Below are 17,346 nucleotides of genomic sequence, written 5' to 3'. Positions count from 1 at the left end.
CTACTGCTTTATTACCTGAGTGATCTTCCCACAGCCAAAGATGATGTGAATATAGATGCCTTTGTCCATTAGACTGGTAAGAGTAACACTGTAGGTGCTTATCTGTGCGATTATGCAATTCCCCACCAATTGTACCATCGAGGGCCTTTCATAACAGCTGTGGGCAACTTAGCATGACAAGACAGCAGGTCAGCTGGTCTCTGATAAATCCTTCAATAGTTTAATCTTTAATGTGAACTTTTAATTAATTTCTGACCGTGATGTACTTGACATCATGTTCTGCTTCTGGTTGCTGAAATTGCTCTTAAAATCCCCCCTGAGTTAACTTAAAAAGGCACTGAGGTTTCTACTTTATTGCTGCTTTAAGCCTGAGTTAAGAGCAAAATGTGTTAACATGTTGCAGTGAGCGAAGAGAGAATATCACTAAAATAAAATCTGAGTTAACAGCAGCAGCATGGCCTGAGCAGAAAGGGTCAATTCTCTGCGCTCATGCGAGGCAGACAAACAAACCTCAACTTAAACTCTGGTGACGGAGCACAATAAAAGCTCGCCTGTAGTTGGACAAGTAAATAAATATTCAGAAAGAAATGTCAGCCTGTGTTGCCTCTTCAGCATGGGAAAGGCGCGGGTTGGAGAAAGGGCTCTTTGTCTGACGCTATCAAATTAACACTGCAGAGGGTGCACAGAGAGGTGCACTTGAGGAAGGCTCGTTCACTGAAGGGAAGCTCAGTAGTTCCTTTAGTTATTCATCTCAACAGAAAAAAAGCTCGTTTTTTTTTATCACTCCTCGCCTTAAAAATCCTCGATTCCTTGCAGTATATGTGGGTTTGTACGCTGATCAAAGTTTCAGCTACTAATTAAAAACCCTATCTTCCACATCTATAGATTGTTAACAGCTGACATGGCAGAAAATGCCCTTAAAATTAAATATACCTACTGAGGACAGGAATAGGGGGATATCTGTTTAAGCGGAGGTATTAACAGGGAAAGAATTAGATTAGAAGATAGAAATGAGATTTTTCACGACTCCATTGAAGGTGTAAATGTTTTATAAAGGTTCAGTATCAGCTTTAAGATGGTGGAAATGTTGGATGACTGGAGATCAATCCCATATCTTCTGGGATTGTCCAATATTGCAGGGATTGTCGACATAAAAGATATATAAAATATTAAAGAGTAGCTTGAGAAAAAATATAAAATTTGAGATCCATGTGTTGTTTTTACTTGGAGAACCACCCCAAAATGTAACAGGCAAAGACCAAAGATATAGCCTACTATGTATATTTCCACAGATTGCTAGAAAAATTATGTCTGAAAGCACTTTCGATGACAAACTCAAAAATAATTTTTCTACAAAGATGGACTCCATTTATGTTGTGCTTGTCTGTCTAAATTCTATAATGTAGAACAGGTGTACTTTGAAAATTATGAAAGAAGTAGAAGAAGAAGTCAAGGACTGTTTAACAGTGTCTTATATTTCATGTTACTGATGTTGAAATTTAAATAAAGTTAAAAATCTCATCCTCAAGGCCAGTACTTAAAACTTTTTTTAAATTCAGAAATTAATGTTTGCACCAGGGATGCTCTTGAAAATATTTCTTAAATAAAAGCTGAAAGAAGGCACTTAGCACATGACAAACTAATTAGAGAATGTGACAATACGAGTAAAGTGCTGCAGTCAAAAGCTTTCATATTTAATACCCTCCTTCACAATATCCCTCACTACTCCAAATGTAGTCAATCTTGACCCGGGCACAGACACAAACAGCTCCCAAAAGTAGTACACAATTACGGTGCCAAATTTCAAGAGGGTAAAAAAAGCAGAATGTGATATTTGTGTGTTGCAGTTTGAGTTTAAGCATGGATACATATTTTCCAAAATGTGAAATAACAGCCTTCTTAAAGGAAATTGAAGAGGGAAAAAGTCAAGACAAAGGAGCTCCACTCACCATCCACCACGTCCTCGCTGACATGTCATAACAAAGCTGCCATTTAATGGACCTCTCTGTGAGTTTCCCAGCCATTGCTGTGCTCCCGGCTGTCATCGGACGCAGCCCCGGTGGAAGATAAGACACCTAATCAAAGGGGCATCAGTAGAGGCATGCTGTGCCACATGTAGGCCAGTCCCTGACAACGTTGCATCATGGGGGAAGAAGGGAAAAAAAAAAAAACAGCAACAACTTGACCAGTGACTTGAACCTGACTGTTGTAATTACAAGAGCCGTGACCCTGCAACCCTCACCATCCCCCTCCTACATCAACCTCCTCCCCTTCTCTCCCCCCCTCCACCAGTGCTCCACTACAGAGCCAGGGCAGCTTGATGTCGCTGTGTGGCACTGAGCTAAAGGTCATTAAATTTTTTTGTTAAAGGGTTTCTCTAATGTCACTGAAAATGATTGTTCTCATTCATACCTATGAAGCAGTCATGAAGATCGAGTAGTCATCAAAAGACCTGGTGCATTCAAGGGTTCACTGAAGCCAACTGTATTTTGATCCATGAATTAAGACATTTGGCGCGTCCATGTAAATGTTATCTGAATGCCAGCTGAAAAGACCTTTTCTCTCCTGCCACATTCCAATCCTCCTCACTGAGGCCGCTCGGTGGCAGCTGGATTTCCCCACAGGGATGGTGGGTGGACTTAGCAACAGTAACATTAGCTACAACAAATAAATGGAGTGGAAAAAACAGGGCTAAAGCTAATGGAAGTGAAGAATTTCGTTGACTACATTGTAGTTTTGGCACAAACACTCAAGTCAGAAGGTATTTAAAAGGACAGTTCACCACAAAATCAGCAATACATGTTTTTCCTCTTACCTGTAGTGATTTTTATCAGTGTAGATTGTTTTGGTGTGAGTTGCCGAATGTTGGAGATATCGGCCGTTGAGATGTCTGGCTTGTCTCCAATATAATGGAACTAGATGGCACTCGGCTTGTGGTGCTTTCCAAACTACACCTGCTAACCGTATCACCACGCAGAAGGAATTGTGCATCTACTGCTATCCCAGCTAGCACCACTAAGCTAGCTAACATTATAGCTCAGCCATGTTGTCTTGAGCGTGAGCCTCTCGTCCATGAGTAGATGCACTCTTCCTTCTGTGTGGTGATATGGTTGGTGGGTGTAGTTCGGCAGACAGAAAATAGTTCCAACATTAAGCTGCTCACAACAAGAGATGTGGATTATCTTGAGTAACCACGTCATGATTTCTGGAAAGAGACATTGCTGTTGAGTTTTTCAAATGTATTTTTTTTTTTGGCGCTTTGAGCACCACAAGCCCAGTGCCATCTAGTTCCATTATACTGAAGGAAGGCAGACATCCCTACAGCCAGTATCTCCAATACTCTGCAACTCACACCAAAACATTTTTGATTCATTAATAGCACTACAGGTAAGAGGAAAAATACGTATTTCTGATTTTGGGTTGAACAGTCCCTTTCACACTGTTTCTTTTAGCACATCCGGTTCAATCTCACAGAATACAATTGACGAATAACTGAAATATCAAAGAAATGAAGTAGGATGTAAACACTATAATTAGACACCTACAGTATACAACATGCTGTATGTTTTCCTTACAGCTGATTGCACTGTATGGCTGCTTTTAATAAGTGACTGTTTACAGCTGACCTTCTCAGCGCACCTGACTTTAATAAAGCACTAATTAGGAGCCTAATTAGGAGCTGGCCAATTTAATTGGTTCGTAAACGCAGCGAACAATCACTCAGCAGACATCATGGAAGGCGTGTCAGCTCATGGTAGAGAAATTTTGAGGAAGTCTTTATTATCATTTTCAGCATCTTGTGAGACTTTTGAACAGTTTACTCTTGCAAAATAGTATCGTCCAAAATGTAATGAACACCAGAATTTACTTTCTCCTACCACCCAACCACCCACAAGCCTCGTCCTCAACCTCTGGCTATTAAACATGAAAAAGTAAAGAAAAAATCTGTAACAAAAACAACCCACACATGAGAAAAAGAAACCCAATAAAGGGAAAAAAGGGCAACCCACAGTGTTCAATATAAATATCAAGAAACAAAATGAGGCACAAGAGCATGTGTATACATACAATAAGCAGTGAATACAATGAATATGAATATCTAAAAAAGCACCATAAACACTGTTAAGGTTTTCAAGCTGAAAGTAACACAGGATTTTAATGTGGCAAAATTAAAGACATTTACATCTTAAGTCACAAACTGGTGCGTAAAATTCACCAGAATGTGGAAATTAAATGTTTGAAGATCAAAATATACTGGCAGAGAATCCCCAAACCCCCTGTGTTATGTGTCCCCCTGACTGTTGAAACAAAACCTAAAACTTTAATGTTATTCCTGCTTGTGTAACTAATTTTCTCCAGGTTCAAAAATCTCATCAGATCTCTCATCCACTGAATAAACAAGGGAGGATTCTGCTGTTTCCAGGCACCTAGCCAGTAGTGTTGAAAAGGCAATAGCATTACTTACTTTAGGAGGTACTGAAGAGCTCCCAGTATATGTTTCAGTATATGTTGTTAGATTTTATCCTTTAATTAACAAATTATTCAGCATTTCAAAAATAACTGCTTTTATATGTAAAAAGGGGTTATTTTAAAAAGACATTTTAACCATAATGCTGTGATTCAGGAAACATCAGGCCCACTTTAACAGCTCTTAAAACATACTTAACATTGTTTTATCACCATGATACTTAATGACTTTTTTAAGTTTATGAGAATTGCTTAGAAACATGATTTTTGAACTGCTGTTTCATAAGTCTATACAGAAAACGATACACCAAAGCTGTAACACATTGTTAAATGTAATGTATTTATATATATTCTCTATATCAGCAATTGGTGTTGACAGAAGTTTTCATATAGCAGTACCCCTACTACATCCCAGTAAGTTTGAATTTCTCTCAATAGAGTTTTTAGCTTTGTTTAAAAGCGGTCTAACAGGGAGTTCCTCCTCTGGGGTTTAACTGACCCCAGAGCTGACCTAAAGATGTGCCCCTCATTCTTTTGGAGAAAGCAAAATGTTCAGGGCCGAGCTCACACGAGAGAGCGCTGCGTGCACCTTATTGATTTTGAGGGTAAAATCGATACATTTCATCGTCTTGATTGGATTAACTGTTTCAAGTTCAACTTTTAATTGGATTTCTACTTTCTACAATGAGAGCTTATTTGAAAATCAATAGGCCAATCAATACCTCGAATACGTTCAGGAAGTTCAGCTGCGGAGCTGAAAATGGAGAAATGTAGCAAACGCCTGCCACTGGCAACTCACCCACATGACTCGCTGAGGTCTGAAAAATCTAATTGTGCCTTTATGAACAGTGGAGAAGAATACAATAATACATTTTACTATGTCAAAGTGGAATTAGAGAGTCAGGCCAGTGAGAAATTCTTATTTTAAAGATTTAAAAAGCTGATTGGATTGTTTTATGCACCATTTTATGGATACAGAAACCCCGTAACCACTACGACTTGTTGCTTGTCAATTATGTGGGACCTTTACTGAAACACTAGATCAAAAAAAGACCTGATGTTGAGGATGAACCTAATCACAAGTCATATACAGTGGGATATAAGGCCCATATGGATTTAGATCTAAAACTGATCACGCAACCCATAATTTGTGATCCGATCATAAATTCTATCTTCCATCTCCGAGACTTAATCCTTGTCTCGGCTTGGCAAAATGGCTGCATATCACGCCAAGCCACTAACTCCAATCCTAGACAGGTAAACAGCCTTGTATGTGAGAGATAACTGTTCCAAGCACAGTTTGTGTTTATCAAGCATGAGGCTAATTATTTCTTTTGTTCAGCCAGATGTCATAGACTGTAAAAGTAGCAGGTGGTCACTTATTTAATTAGTCCAGTTGACCAACCATTACTAGAGATTAAGAGCACATTTAACCCAGGCTGCTGCAGACTGCTATTATCTAGACAGGACTCCTTAAATTTTACTATCCCAAAGCCCAGACTCACTAATTAAATTTCACCCCAGGCTCATTAAAACATACTGGCGCGTTTGTGCTAATGTATTTTACTACAAAAACTGGCTCGGATATTGGTTCTAACAACACCCGAAGTAGAATTTATTCCAGGACCATATGTTGTATGTTTTATTTATTTATTTGTACTAAATTATGAATCTTCTGCAGATAGAAAATACTGTAAAGTGCCTTTATCAAGATCAGGCGTCAGCCATATAAGACATTATAACATTATGTAATTGTGGACTGCTATGATTTGTAGTATTTAACACTGGGAGTAATTTAGGGATGCTCAAAGTTTGGCCTGGGGATCATGAGCTGAAGAAAAGAGGCATATTTTGATATTACTAATATGTTGTATGTTAATATAAAGACAAACTGTATGAATTTAGATATTAGCATTTAACCATATTGGTTTATCAACATGCCTGAGAGGGTTTTTGATTGGTCATGACCAAGCTGCTTGGGGTTGCTGAGGGCAATGAAATGTGTGTGCGTGTGCCAATGGGCGTGTGTTCGGTGTATGTTTAAAACATGCAACCATTTTAGACAACACATAGATTATGTTCACGGATCATGCACACATTACACACGCCTCACTGAGACTTAAGAACAGTTCGGGACAATGAGCATTTGGTCAGAGACGACTGTACTGCTGCCTGGGCTCATATTGTGACCTTGTGACACACAGACATATTGTACTGAGTGTACTGAATTAAAGTACTGGGTGTGTTAAAAGGTCACCAGGATAAGTCTTGTCATGTCTGACTGTGGGCCTCTGTGTCATCACATTACACATTTTACAGCCCATTACGTCACTTAATAGACAAAGGGAAGCAATTTGTCTGCAGTCTTTGAATACACTCAATCTACTTATGTTTAGACGTTGATCTTTAAAAGTAATGTCCTTTGCCAGATCTAGCTTTCAATACCTAAAAGTGCCTCTTTACTCATTTGGACAGACAGTGGATATGAAGCCCTGAAACTGACAAAATGTAGTAATCATGTAAAAAGGCTTCTTTGATGAAAAACAGAGACATTCACTTTAAGATGAGGATAATGCTATGAATATGCCAGTTGTCTGTTAACTGAGTAGCATTAGTTAGCTAACACTGTTAATATTAGCTGTCCGGCTAAAATGCTTTAGCTACTGTTACAAGAGTTTAAACAATGGCACTACAGCAGTTTGCAGTGCAGTACATGAATGGTTAACAATACCTGAACGGACTAGTTTTATGATGAAAATAAGTTTCAGCAAGGCAGCTAGCTGAAAAGGAAGTTGCTCAAAGTTTACAGTTACGCTAGCTAACATTAGCCACACAGCCTCTCAACTGCATGATATCTTTTTAATTGGTAACTAGTTGGACGAAGGTATAAAGCTACAAGTATATAGTTTGCTTATGTTTACACTACATTTGTATTATTTAACAAACGGTATTATTTAATATTGTATTCTGTTATTTTTTGCTTGCCTGGTAACCTATGTTTTGTCATTTTTGGTGTGCCATAGAAAACAAGATAAAAGGTCTACTTAGCCTTCCAAGCTAGTATAAATGTTCTTTCTGAAAATACTGATATCATCCATCCATCCATCCTTTTTCATTTGCTAAACTGGTGCCAGGTCTCGGGGGCAGCAGGCTGAGCAAAGTACTCCAGACAGTCCCTCTATCCAGCAACGATTTCCTGCTCCTCCTGGGGGATCCAGAAGCATTCCTAGGCCAGATGAGATATATTATCCCTCCAGCATGTCTGCCCCGGGGCCTCCTACCAGTTGGACATGCCTGGAAAACCTTTAACGGGAAGCACCTAGGAGGCATACAAATCATACGAACAACCACCTTGGTCTGCCACTCAACAGGTACTGTACCTGACCTCCACGCGATACTGAAAAAGCATGTTAGCCAAGACAGTCCAACAATGTCCAGAGCCTTCAGTAAATCAGGGTGAATCTCATCCACACCTGGTGCCTTGCCACCAAGGAGGTTTTTGACTTGCCAGGGGTATGGACGAGAGTTCCCCTATGTGCTCAGATTCCATGGAGGATGTGATGGCCGGGTTCAGGAGTTCCTTAAAGTGTTTCCACCTCTCTAAGATATCCCCAGTCCAGTTCTCTGCTGAATGCAGCCTGAGACATGCCCTGCTGTCCTTTCCTGAGGTGTATTATGGTTTGCCAGAACTTTCTTGAGGCCAACTGAGTCTTTATCCATAGCCTCCCATCACTCCTCCCACACCTGGGTTTTTGCTTTGGTGACCGCCACAGCTGCAGCTCTTCTGGCCAACTGGTGCCTGTTGGCTGCTTCAGAAGACCCCTGGGCCAAACAAGCCCGAAAGACTTCTTTCTCAGCCTGACAGCCTCCTTCGTGACAGGCATTGACAACCTTCTGACTAAAACTTTTATCAACATGGCACACTCAGATTCCATGTCCCTGACGAAAATTCATCCAGAGGTGGGAGCTGAAGACCTTGCAGACACTGACATCATGTGGCATACTAATTTCCCGTTTTTTAATGATAGTAAAATAAAATCTTCAGCTGCAGCAAAAAACTTAGTTGCTAAACAGCAAGTTGAAAAAGGAGAAATCAGAATCAGAAAAACAAGAATCAGCTCAAACTTATCCAGAATCTAATTTATTAGAATATGAATACCTATATATATTTTATATAACCACAATACAGTTCTCTAACATTTTTATAGGCTTTCTAGACATAAAGAAATGGATAACATATTTATGGTGTATAATTTAATTCACAAAACGTAACTGCTCCAGTGTTTGAGGTCTGAATAAAAATAATGATAAAAAAAAGCTTGAAAACAAATTCCAAAAACAGCAAATGAACAATGTGAACAAAACTGCACAGATCCAAGCTGAGAGCCCTGGGGGACACCAGATGACTGCTGTGAGGTGCTCACACCTCAGACTCCTGCAGCTCTTGTTGTTAAATCAAACTATCTGTAGCCTGTCTGTTGTTGTTTCTGACAACATGAGGTGTTGAGGCTGACATATTGTTCATTGAAGATTTACAGGAAAACTATACACAGCAGCTACAGTAGTATTAATCCTCTCTACAGTTACTGAAGTATTGACACATTTAAATCAGGTAATCACTGGTAAATGAGTAACAAGTGAAACTCATCCTTCCAGTTTACTTACTTCACAATACATACCAGATTTTCACTACTGTTGTAACAACTTGGATGGCTTTACTGATACACAATGCTTATTGCTTTCAAAAATTACTTGTAAAAGAAAGTGAATATAATCTATCAGTGCCCCCGTATTTAATGTCAGTCACACAAATCTGCCCACCAATGATCTCACCACCAAACAAACCAAAACATAAAAACAATAATAATTCACACAAACATCCAAGAACCTGAATCTGAGTTATAAAAACCACTGAGCAAAGTTCAATCAACACACACTCATGCAGATGCAACCGATCTGATTTAAGATATGAATAAAACAGATACACATTAAACACAATAACTCTAAGTGGAGACTTTCAAGAGTACCACTGATGCAGTTGATGCAGTGTGCTCGTGTGAAAATCAGTGCATAATATTGAACCGCTACCTTCAGAAATTTGGTGAAACATGCATTTACTGAATGCTTTCTGACTATTGCAACATTTCCCCAGGTCTTTGGTTTCTATGGAGACCAACATATTGATGATGTACCGTGAGAGTAAAAAGAAGACCTAGAAAGGCACTTAAACTACTTCAATATTGTTATATTTCCCACACACGGCAAGCTTTGTTTACATACAGGTTTAGCTATGGGATTGCCAAGTATTATAGACAATGACAACCACGCTATGCCAGTATTATTATGCACTGAATCATTTCCTCCTTAAGTATCCCCTTAAAGAATTCGATAAAATCTCTAAACAGTACCATAGCAATACAGCAAAACCACTATAAATAAATCAGAGTTGTGTCAACCTTTAACTAGCTGTACTGTCACGACATAGCTAATCTGCTAGTTCTTATATTACTGATAAAGATACGCATTTATAAAGCCACTATATCAGACACATTTAAGACCTAACTATGACAGATACAGCACTAAAATGCTAAATATAAATCACAAATTATATTTTCAAGAATAATAAAATTAAAGTCGTGTTCCAAAGTGATTTGTGCCGATGCATTGTAAGTGCTATGGTTGACAGAGCAGACTTATGCTAAACAGACTGATTTAAAGGAACAGTTCTGTATTTTGGGGATTACAGGAATAAGCTTTCTTGGCTAGAGTTAGATGAAAAGATCGATATCACTTTCTGGCAAGTGAGCATCGTTTCTCTCATCTTACTGTTGACACGAAACAGTGGCGACCCCAGAAATTTTTCATAGCTGTGTTCACTTAAAATCTTGTGGTGGCACACCAAAATAAAGAGGGTGGATCACGGGGAGTACCACCAGTTGGTCCATGGGCTTCACCTCAATGATAGCCATTTCCAGGCATATTTTAGGATGACTCGGGGGCAGTTTGACAACCCGATGTCTAACATTGGGTCGTATAGCTTTGGGTGTCCAGCAACTGCTACCACCAGTTTATCCTCCATTGTTTACCAACTGTAAACTTGTTGTCGTGACCACCACAAAAGGCCCGCCTCTCAACCCATCCTATTAGACTATGGGAAAAAAAGATGACGAAAAAAGAGATGACGCGGGGTGCTTTTCTGCTCTGAGCTGAAGTTCAGAGCGCTGTGGCAAAAACGCTAGGTGTCTTGAATGCAGAAACCGCAAGCAAAAGGTTCCATTCTCATTAAAAACAATTACAAAAAGCCACCTCCAGCTACTAAAATGCTTTCTGTGTGATTGGGGCCCTAATGTGTTATGTTTGGACACATGTTAAGCGATTCATTGTTCTTCAAAATGGCTGGTTTTCCTTTTCCTCAATAAGACATATACAACTTTAATTTGAAGGAGTACATTGATTGTAAGGAACAGGACATTTACTGGGAACGAACCTCAAGTTAAGGGGAGATTAGCAGGTACCCATAAAACCCATTTTCATTCAGATATCTTCAGGTGACAGTTCGAGGGACCCCTTTGAAAAAGGCCATGCCATTTGTTCCTTCACCAAAATTTAGCCTACCTTTGGAGCATTTTTTTAGCCTTTTTCCTGACAAGCTATGCCCACATGCCCAGTACCAATGGGTGCTTTGGGTTGGCTGGTTTCACAAGATACTTCTTCTTGAGCACACCACAGTATCTGAGAGACAGTAATATCACTGGGGGGGCAGCAACTGTATTAGGGAGGCCATGGTCCACCCCTTGGGGGCGCCACTGGCGAGAAAGCCAAACACTGTATTTCCCATAATGATTTAAGTTATCTTTGAGAATAGTATGTGACACTCAAACGTCTTCAATAGGAACTTCACAACAGTTCATGATCAGGTCATACTAAACTTGCTGCTGAATTTTTCTTATACTCAGAGAAACAACTTGAATGTACAGCAGGTTTGATTACAACATATACAGCCTTAGATTGATAATACAAACTTGTTTCTGATTTTTGATTTTTACCACAGCATGGTGAAGTGTTAACTGTCTTCTTTCTATTACACATCGTCATACCCTGCTGGTCATGTGTCATAAAAGTATCACATATCAGTATTCAAGTTGTGAACTTTGTTCTGTGGCCATGCTTCATAAAACATCACTTCATAGATAAAACGTTCATAGAACAATGGAGTAAAACATTCATGAATCATCAAATGCTCACCATTTAAAGGAATGCAGTTGACACCAGATCCCTTCACTATTCATAAGAATACTCCAAACTGGAGGATCACCGACCAGAAAACATAAAAACATAAACACTGCTCATGCATGACAAAAAAAGACATATGTAAAAGAAACAAGGCACAAACTTTATACAAAAAATGCCTTTCTGATAGACACACTGGTTCTGCCTGGAGCTGATTAAAGGTCAGTAGTGAAGGCTCTTTGTTAATGTAACCTGAGAGGGGTCCCTTTCGCCGTTTTCAGGTGAAGACTTCCATCCTTCCAGTTCAATTAGCCATTAAAAGTGGTTTCCAAATGCTGAAAGTAGCAGTCACAGTGAGTAAAAAAGCAACATTTTCCCATCACTCCCTTAGGTGTTTCTTGACCCTGTTTACTGCCAGTCTGGGCCTTGTAGAGAAAGGCAAAAAAAAAAAAAAAAAAAAAAAAAGCTTAGAGTATCCACAAACCAAGACTGCTGCCCAGCTCCCATAGCACAAAAGAGGACGGTGAAGGCGAGCAGATGGATTCTTAAGTGTGTATACAGTGTTTCATCATGGCAGCCCCTACCATCTGTGCAGGCAGGAGGTACTGTAGTGTCACCAGCCTACACGTGGGTGCGGAAGTGGTGGCTGGCTTGGATCGGCTGCCTGCTTCGGAGCGGGATGAGCCACAGGAGTTTCCAGCGAGTGCCGCAAACTTCAGCTAGCGCCCACTGCCATGCTTTCTTTGAGCCGTATCTAAAAAGAAGAAAAAGACTTCCATGTTTAAACTAAGTGAGAGTGATACCACCTTCATGTCTCTATTCAAGCTGAAGCTAGAGCTAGCAGCCGGTTAGCTTAGCTTAGCATAAAGACTGTAAACAGGGGAGACAGCTAGCCTTACTTTGTCCAGAGGTTAAAGCTCACAAATTTACACATTACATTCTCCTTTGGAGTCTCTCTTGAACCTCTTTCACACAAACATGGCGAACCTGAACTTATCTAGACATTACCCGGAGAAGATGTATGTGACACAAATGTCCGAATCAGTTGGATTAGACATTAAACAGACTTAATCCTGCCACCTCCCTAGTCCAAAATTCATGTAATGTCTGATTGAGCCCATGTGTGAATGAAGCAGGTGATCGTCTGGAGAATTCACAGCGAGCGAACAGGTATGTTGATGACCTTTCTATCCTTCTATCAAACAAACAACAGAGGATGAGGGCCGACGCCAAAATCAACATACAAATTCAAGGAACGGCTAGAGGCTCTGTTGTTTATGACCACAATACAAGCTGGCTATGCTGGCGTGATGTAATCCGCGTCGTGTCTTGCCTCCTGCATGCTCTACCTAGCCGCCACCTGTCGCCTAAACCAAACGGAGCATTTGCAAGAACGCTTCTGACACGGACAGTCTCCTGTTGTGTGCTACATGTGTGAAATCCAAACTCCGAACGATGTCAGGACCTTATTCTCAAAACGCTGTCAGAGTTCAAATGAGAAAACCATTGTGGTTTCCTGACAACCTCAAGATCTCATGATGATGACAAAACTCCAGGAAGTCACTGGGCCCAGCTAGGAAGTAACTCAGCACATAACCCCACCTAAAAACCACATGTTGTTGCTTATGAACTTTTCAGTGGATTTAACAAAAAAGATATGGAATTTTAGGTGGGCTTTGTAACCTTTTGTTTTCCCACGTTTCCAGTCCTTATGCTAAGCTAGGCTAAGTGGCTGCTGACTCTCAGCATCGTTAAGTTTATTTCCAAAAATGTTGCGCTATTTCCTCAACGTGATCTTAACTTAGAGCACAAATCAGATAATCACATTTCCATAATCCACATTTCAATAATGCCAGACTAGGACAGACAGAGTTAAACAGACTCACATTTCATTTGAGAACTGAGCCATTTTCTCAATGGTGGTAGTATCCTGGAAGGGGGAGGAAAGGAGAGGACAATACAAAGTTATTGGATCATTTACCAAAATAAGCTCCATCATAATGATTTGTGACCTCGGCTAAAGTGTCACATGATCAGCCATTAGCGGCATTAATCAGCTTCTCTACACTGTAGGTTATCTAGAGTTTCTGTAGACACGTCCATCTGTGGTACGCTTTTCTCTACCTAACAGCTTGCTGTATGCCACCTCATTATGGAGGCTAAGTACAGACATTTCTAACATTACAGCTCTGCCAAAATGCTTGATGAAAGCTTGTAGATTACTCTGGCTCGTAATAAAATGATGAGTGGAAGGCAACACATACACCAATTGCTTTGTGTACTTTGTGGTGCAGGAAATCAAATCCCCTGAAGATCAAATTTCAAAGAAACCTTTCTATCAGACTGTTTTGATTTTGATTTAAGCCTACACCTCTGTGAGCTTATATTTAAGTCTACTGTTTAGCCTGCTGTTATCTTTATGTGCTTGATGAAAGTGTGTCTTGGTGTCTATGTTTCTGTGTATTTATATGGATGAATCTAGGGTTATGGGACAGGCATTGTATTGCATTGCCATTAACTTGAAAAAATGTACTTTCAATGGTGTCAGAGGGACTTTGAATGTGCATCAATCTCTGTTGTATGCTCAAATAGTGGAGGGTATCTTGAGAAGTGATTCTGTGGAGAGACATCCGACACAGATGTGGACTACCATGTAATTACAGGCTGTATTTAAGCACTGTGTCACTTTATGATTGCTCAGTATGTCTAGAGAAAGGTCCTTGTAATTGAAGTGTCGCTACTTTTTTAAGAAAAAATAAAAGGTGATAAGTGTGATGAGTGTAAGAGAATCCACTTTCTTCTTTGTATCAAAATGATGTCACCAACTATCTAGCAGCAAAATGTTGTCACTGACAGGATGTACAAACACTTGCATGCCCCCGCAGCCTGACCCCAGACTTTCTCTCTTCTCTTTTCCATTGATCCCTCCATTGCTGACATTGATTGTTTTATTTTTGTGTACTGCGTGATTTGTTTGTGGCTTTGTGTGCTGCTCCGTCGTTTGCTCGATTGTTCTTCAACAGAACTTGCCTCTAATAAGACAAACAAGCACCATCATGCTTATTTTTCAGATCTTACAAAGTGACACTAAACAGTCACATTAGCTTGGAAATTTTGCTGCAGTCTCTTAACGGAAGACATAATTGCATTAGCGTTATTACAGCAGTAAATGTCATTTGAAACAATATAATGAGTCTTTAATGAGTACTCACGGAAAGGATGCCTGTCATCTGAGTGTAAAACAAGCTACTCATGCCACCAAACATGACCAAACCCATGAGCGCCGAGACCCGCAGCAGAGCCAGTTCATGGCGTGTTGTAAACTTCTCCTGGCAGGAAAAAAAAAACAACAGAAAACCCTCTTGTTTTATAACCTCAAAGCTTTGTATTGGTGAAATATTACCTTTTATATTTGTGTTTGTGTTATAGCTGATACAAGTATTTAGCACAGTCACATAGCACAGTGAATACAGCTAGAGTTCAAACCGCTGCACGTGCATGCCTGAAATGCAGTCTGAAAGCTCTTAAACATGTTTCTGTTACTGAGTATATCATTTATATCCCTGTAGCATGTACCTGGTCTAGTCCTGTCAGTGGCTGGAAGTAATAGTACTGGCAGAAATCCAGCACCAGGGTGAACAAACTGAGGACCTGAGTGTAGAAACAGAGCTGCAGAAAGAGCCAGTGGTTGTCTTCTCCCACACAGTTATTGATCCTGGAGGGAAATACACAGGATTTAAGATATTACCTTATATCTTTTTTGTCAATATTCATGGTAAAAGAAGTTTTCCAAGAATTATATTTGCAGCAAAACCTGGAAAGCTTGATATACAATTAATAAGATTTGTAAGGTAGGTATACAATCATGGTAACTACAAACAAAATTGAAAAAATACATAAAATGCAGCTCAACATTTTCTGACATACTGGGCAAATGTGTGTGGCTCTGAAAAATGTCTAGGACCTTGTACTACGATTATTATACAGCTATACAAACTGTTCCACTGCCATTTAATACATGCATCACATCGGCAGTGTTTAAGTCTGCTGTCTTTCTATTTATTTCTACTTAATAACACTGTTTTCAATAGGTGTCTGATATGCAAGTTGTGTGTATCCTTACCAAGGGCAGTGGTGGTCCATTCTGCGTACACAATGGCCACAACGACTGCAGTGGTGCGACCTTTTGGGCCTCATTAAGTTGCACTTATTGCACAACTCCCAGTGCTCTCGCTCTGTGACATAAAAACACAATGACTCGTTGATTGGTTGTTACTGATAGTGTTGGCAATGGCAGCAGACATAGTGACACAGTAATAATATATTCAGACCTAGACGTATTTACTGATTTTAATTTCACATGGACATTAGCTGCAATAAATCAGCTCCACTTATGTAATAAGAGAAACACAATTGGTAGAGAATGAAAATGTTGCATTGACTATGTTCAGTTATTTACAGGTATAAAGATTTATGGATAAACAGTTGAACGAGCACATACCAGAGTGAGGTATGTGGGGGTCCACAGGAAGACGGCCAGGATCTGCTGTGGAGGCTCTGAATAGGGCCGCTATGCAGAGCGCTGATGCTATGTAATAACCTGTGGGGAACATGCAAAGTTTGCATGTGATCTTCTGTATATAGCCTTTTTTCAGTGTTCCCTCCCCAAAAGATGAGAAGTGTTATTTGGGAACCAGGATACTCACAAACAACAATGGCCCACGGGATGTGTCCCTCATTGTAATGTGGATGTAGAACCAGTTTCGGGATAAAGAAAGAGTTGTAGAGCCAGATCCCAAACACCATGCTGATACACAGCCAGCCCATGGGGTCCACCACACAGTGCAGTCGAAGCTTCATGGCTGCTGGGGGAGACCTACAGTATACACCATCACGCCGACAGATGCAAATCATCTCCAAGCAAGAGACATAAGCTGGCTCTCTCACACACACACAGTGAAAAAGCCTGACATACATGTTTTACTGTGATTCCTATCTTAGGCTGTGATACCATCACCCACCATGTTTGCATCACATAGCTGTGACTCTTTGCCAAAAACACAGTTACATGGCAGTTATTATGTAGAGATGACTGATGAACATCAACATAATATGACTGAGAAGCCATGTACTGGGAAGGGCAGAATAAACCTCAACACAGGCCTACTACTGTGCTATAAAGCAGGTGTACATAAACAAGCCCAGCCTTAAATTACAACGCTAACACACATTTTCTATATTAGCATCACCTGCTGAGCTAACCCAGCCTAAATAAGCACAAGCACCCACATAAACCTCCTGCTCTGCGTTTAAACCTTTGTTATTACAAAGCCTCGCCTGCTCCATCACTCATACTCCTGATACCACTGACAGCCGCGATGGGCTTGGCTCTATAGCCTCACTGTTAGCTAGCACCAGCGGGCTAACGTTATTTAATTCACCCCCGTGTTAATATACAATTTATATAATTCAACATGTTTAGCGCCAGTAATGGTTTCCTAGGTGAAAATGAAAAGATACATACTTTTTTGTTGCTGTCCTATTCAGCGCACGTACCAGTGAAACTAGCTACTTCCTCATCCGAGCCTCTGTGGGCTGGACAGGAGCTACCTCCTCGATACCTGCAGTACATAAAAAGCACTTCCGGTT

The 17,346-nt window shown here is 40.1% G+C and overlaps 1 protein-coding gene across 4 annotated transcripts; it reads right to left on the bottom strand.

Annotated features, from left to right (window-relative positions):
• Positions 1–8,581: 8,581 nt before the first annotated feature.
• zdhhc21 (zDHHC palmitoyltransferase 21) lies at positions 8,582–17,309 on the bottom strand. 4 transcript variants are annotated; one of them, XM_078164361.1, is made up of 9 exons: positions 17,222–17,309; positions 16,404–16,573; positions 16,199–16,297; positions 15,821–15,932; positions 15,274–15,412; positions 14,910–15,026; positions 13,584–13,627; positions 12,282–12,451; positions 8,582–12,122 (listed from the first exon to the last, which is right to left on the bottom strand). In XM_078164361.1, exons 2-8 carry the CDS (start codon positions 16,555–16,557, stop codon positions 12,319–12,321), a joined length of 798 nt encoding a protein of 265 aa, XP_078020487.1. In that variant the 5' UTR covers positions 16,558–16,573; positions 17,222–17,309; the 3' UTR covers positions 8,582–12,122; positions 12,282–12,318. The 4 variants fall into 4 exon arrangements, with proteins under 4 accessions (XP_078020487.1, XP_033507451.1, XP_033507453.1 ...); XM_033651560.2 differs by having other exon boundaries at positions 8,582–12,451; XM_033651562.2 differs by having other exon boundaries at positions 8,582–12,451; positions 16,404–16,562.
• Between the last annotated feature and the right edge of the window lie 37 nt (positions 17,310–17,346).

This window comes from Epinephelus lanceolatus, chromosome 22, assembly GCF_041903045.1.
Source record: "Epinephelus lanceolatus isolate andai-2023 chromosome 22, ASM4190304v1, whole genome shotgun sequence".
In the NCBI taxonomy this organism is placed as follows: Eukaryota; Metazoa; Chordata; class Actinopteri; order Perciformes; family Serranidae; genus Epinephelus; species Epinephelus lanceolatus.
The sequence above is the reverse complement of the archived record's forward strand: the minus strand, read 5'-3'. Positions and strand labels throughout refer to the sequence as shown.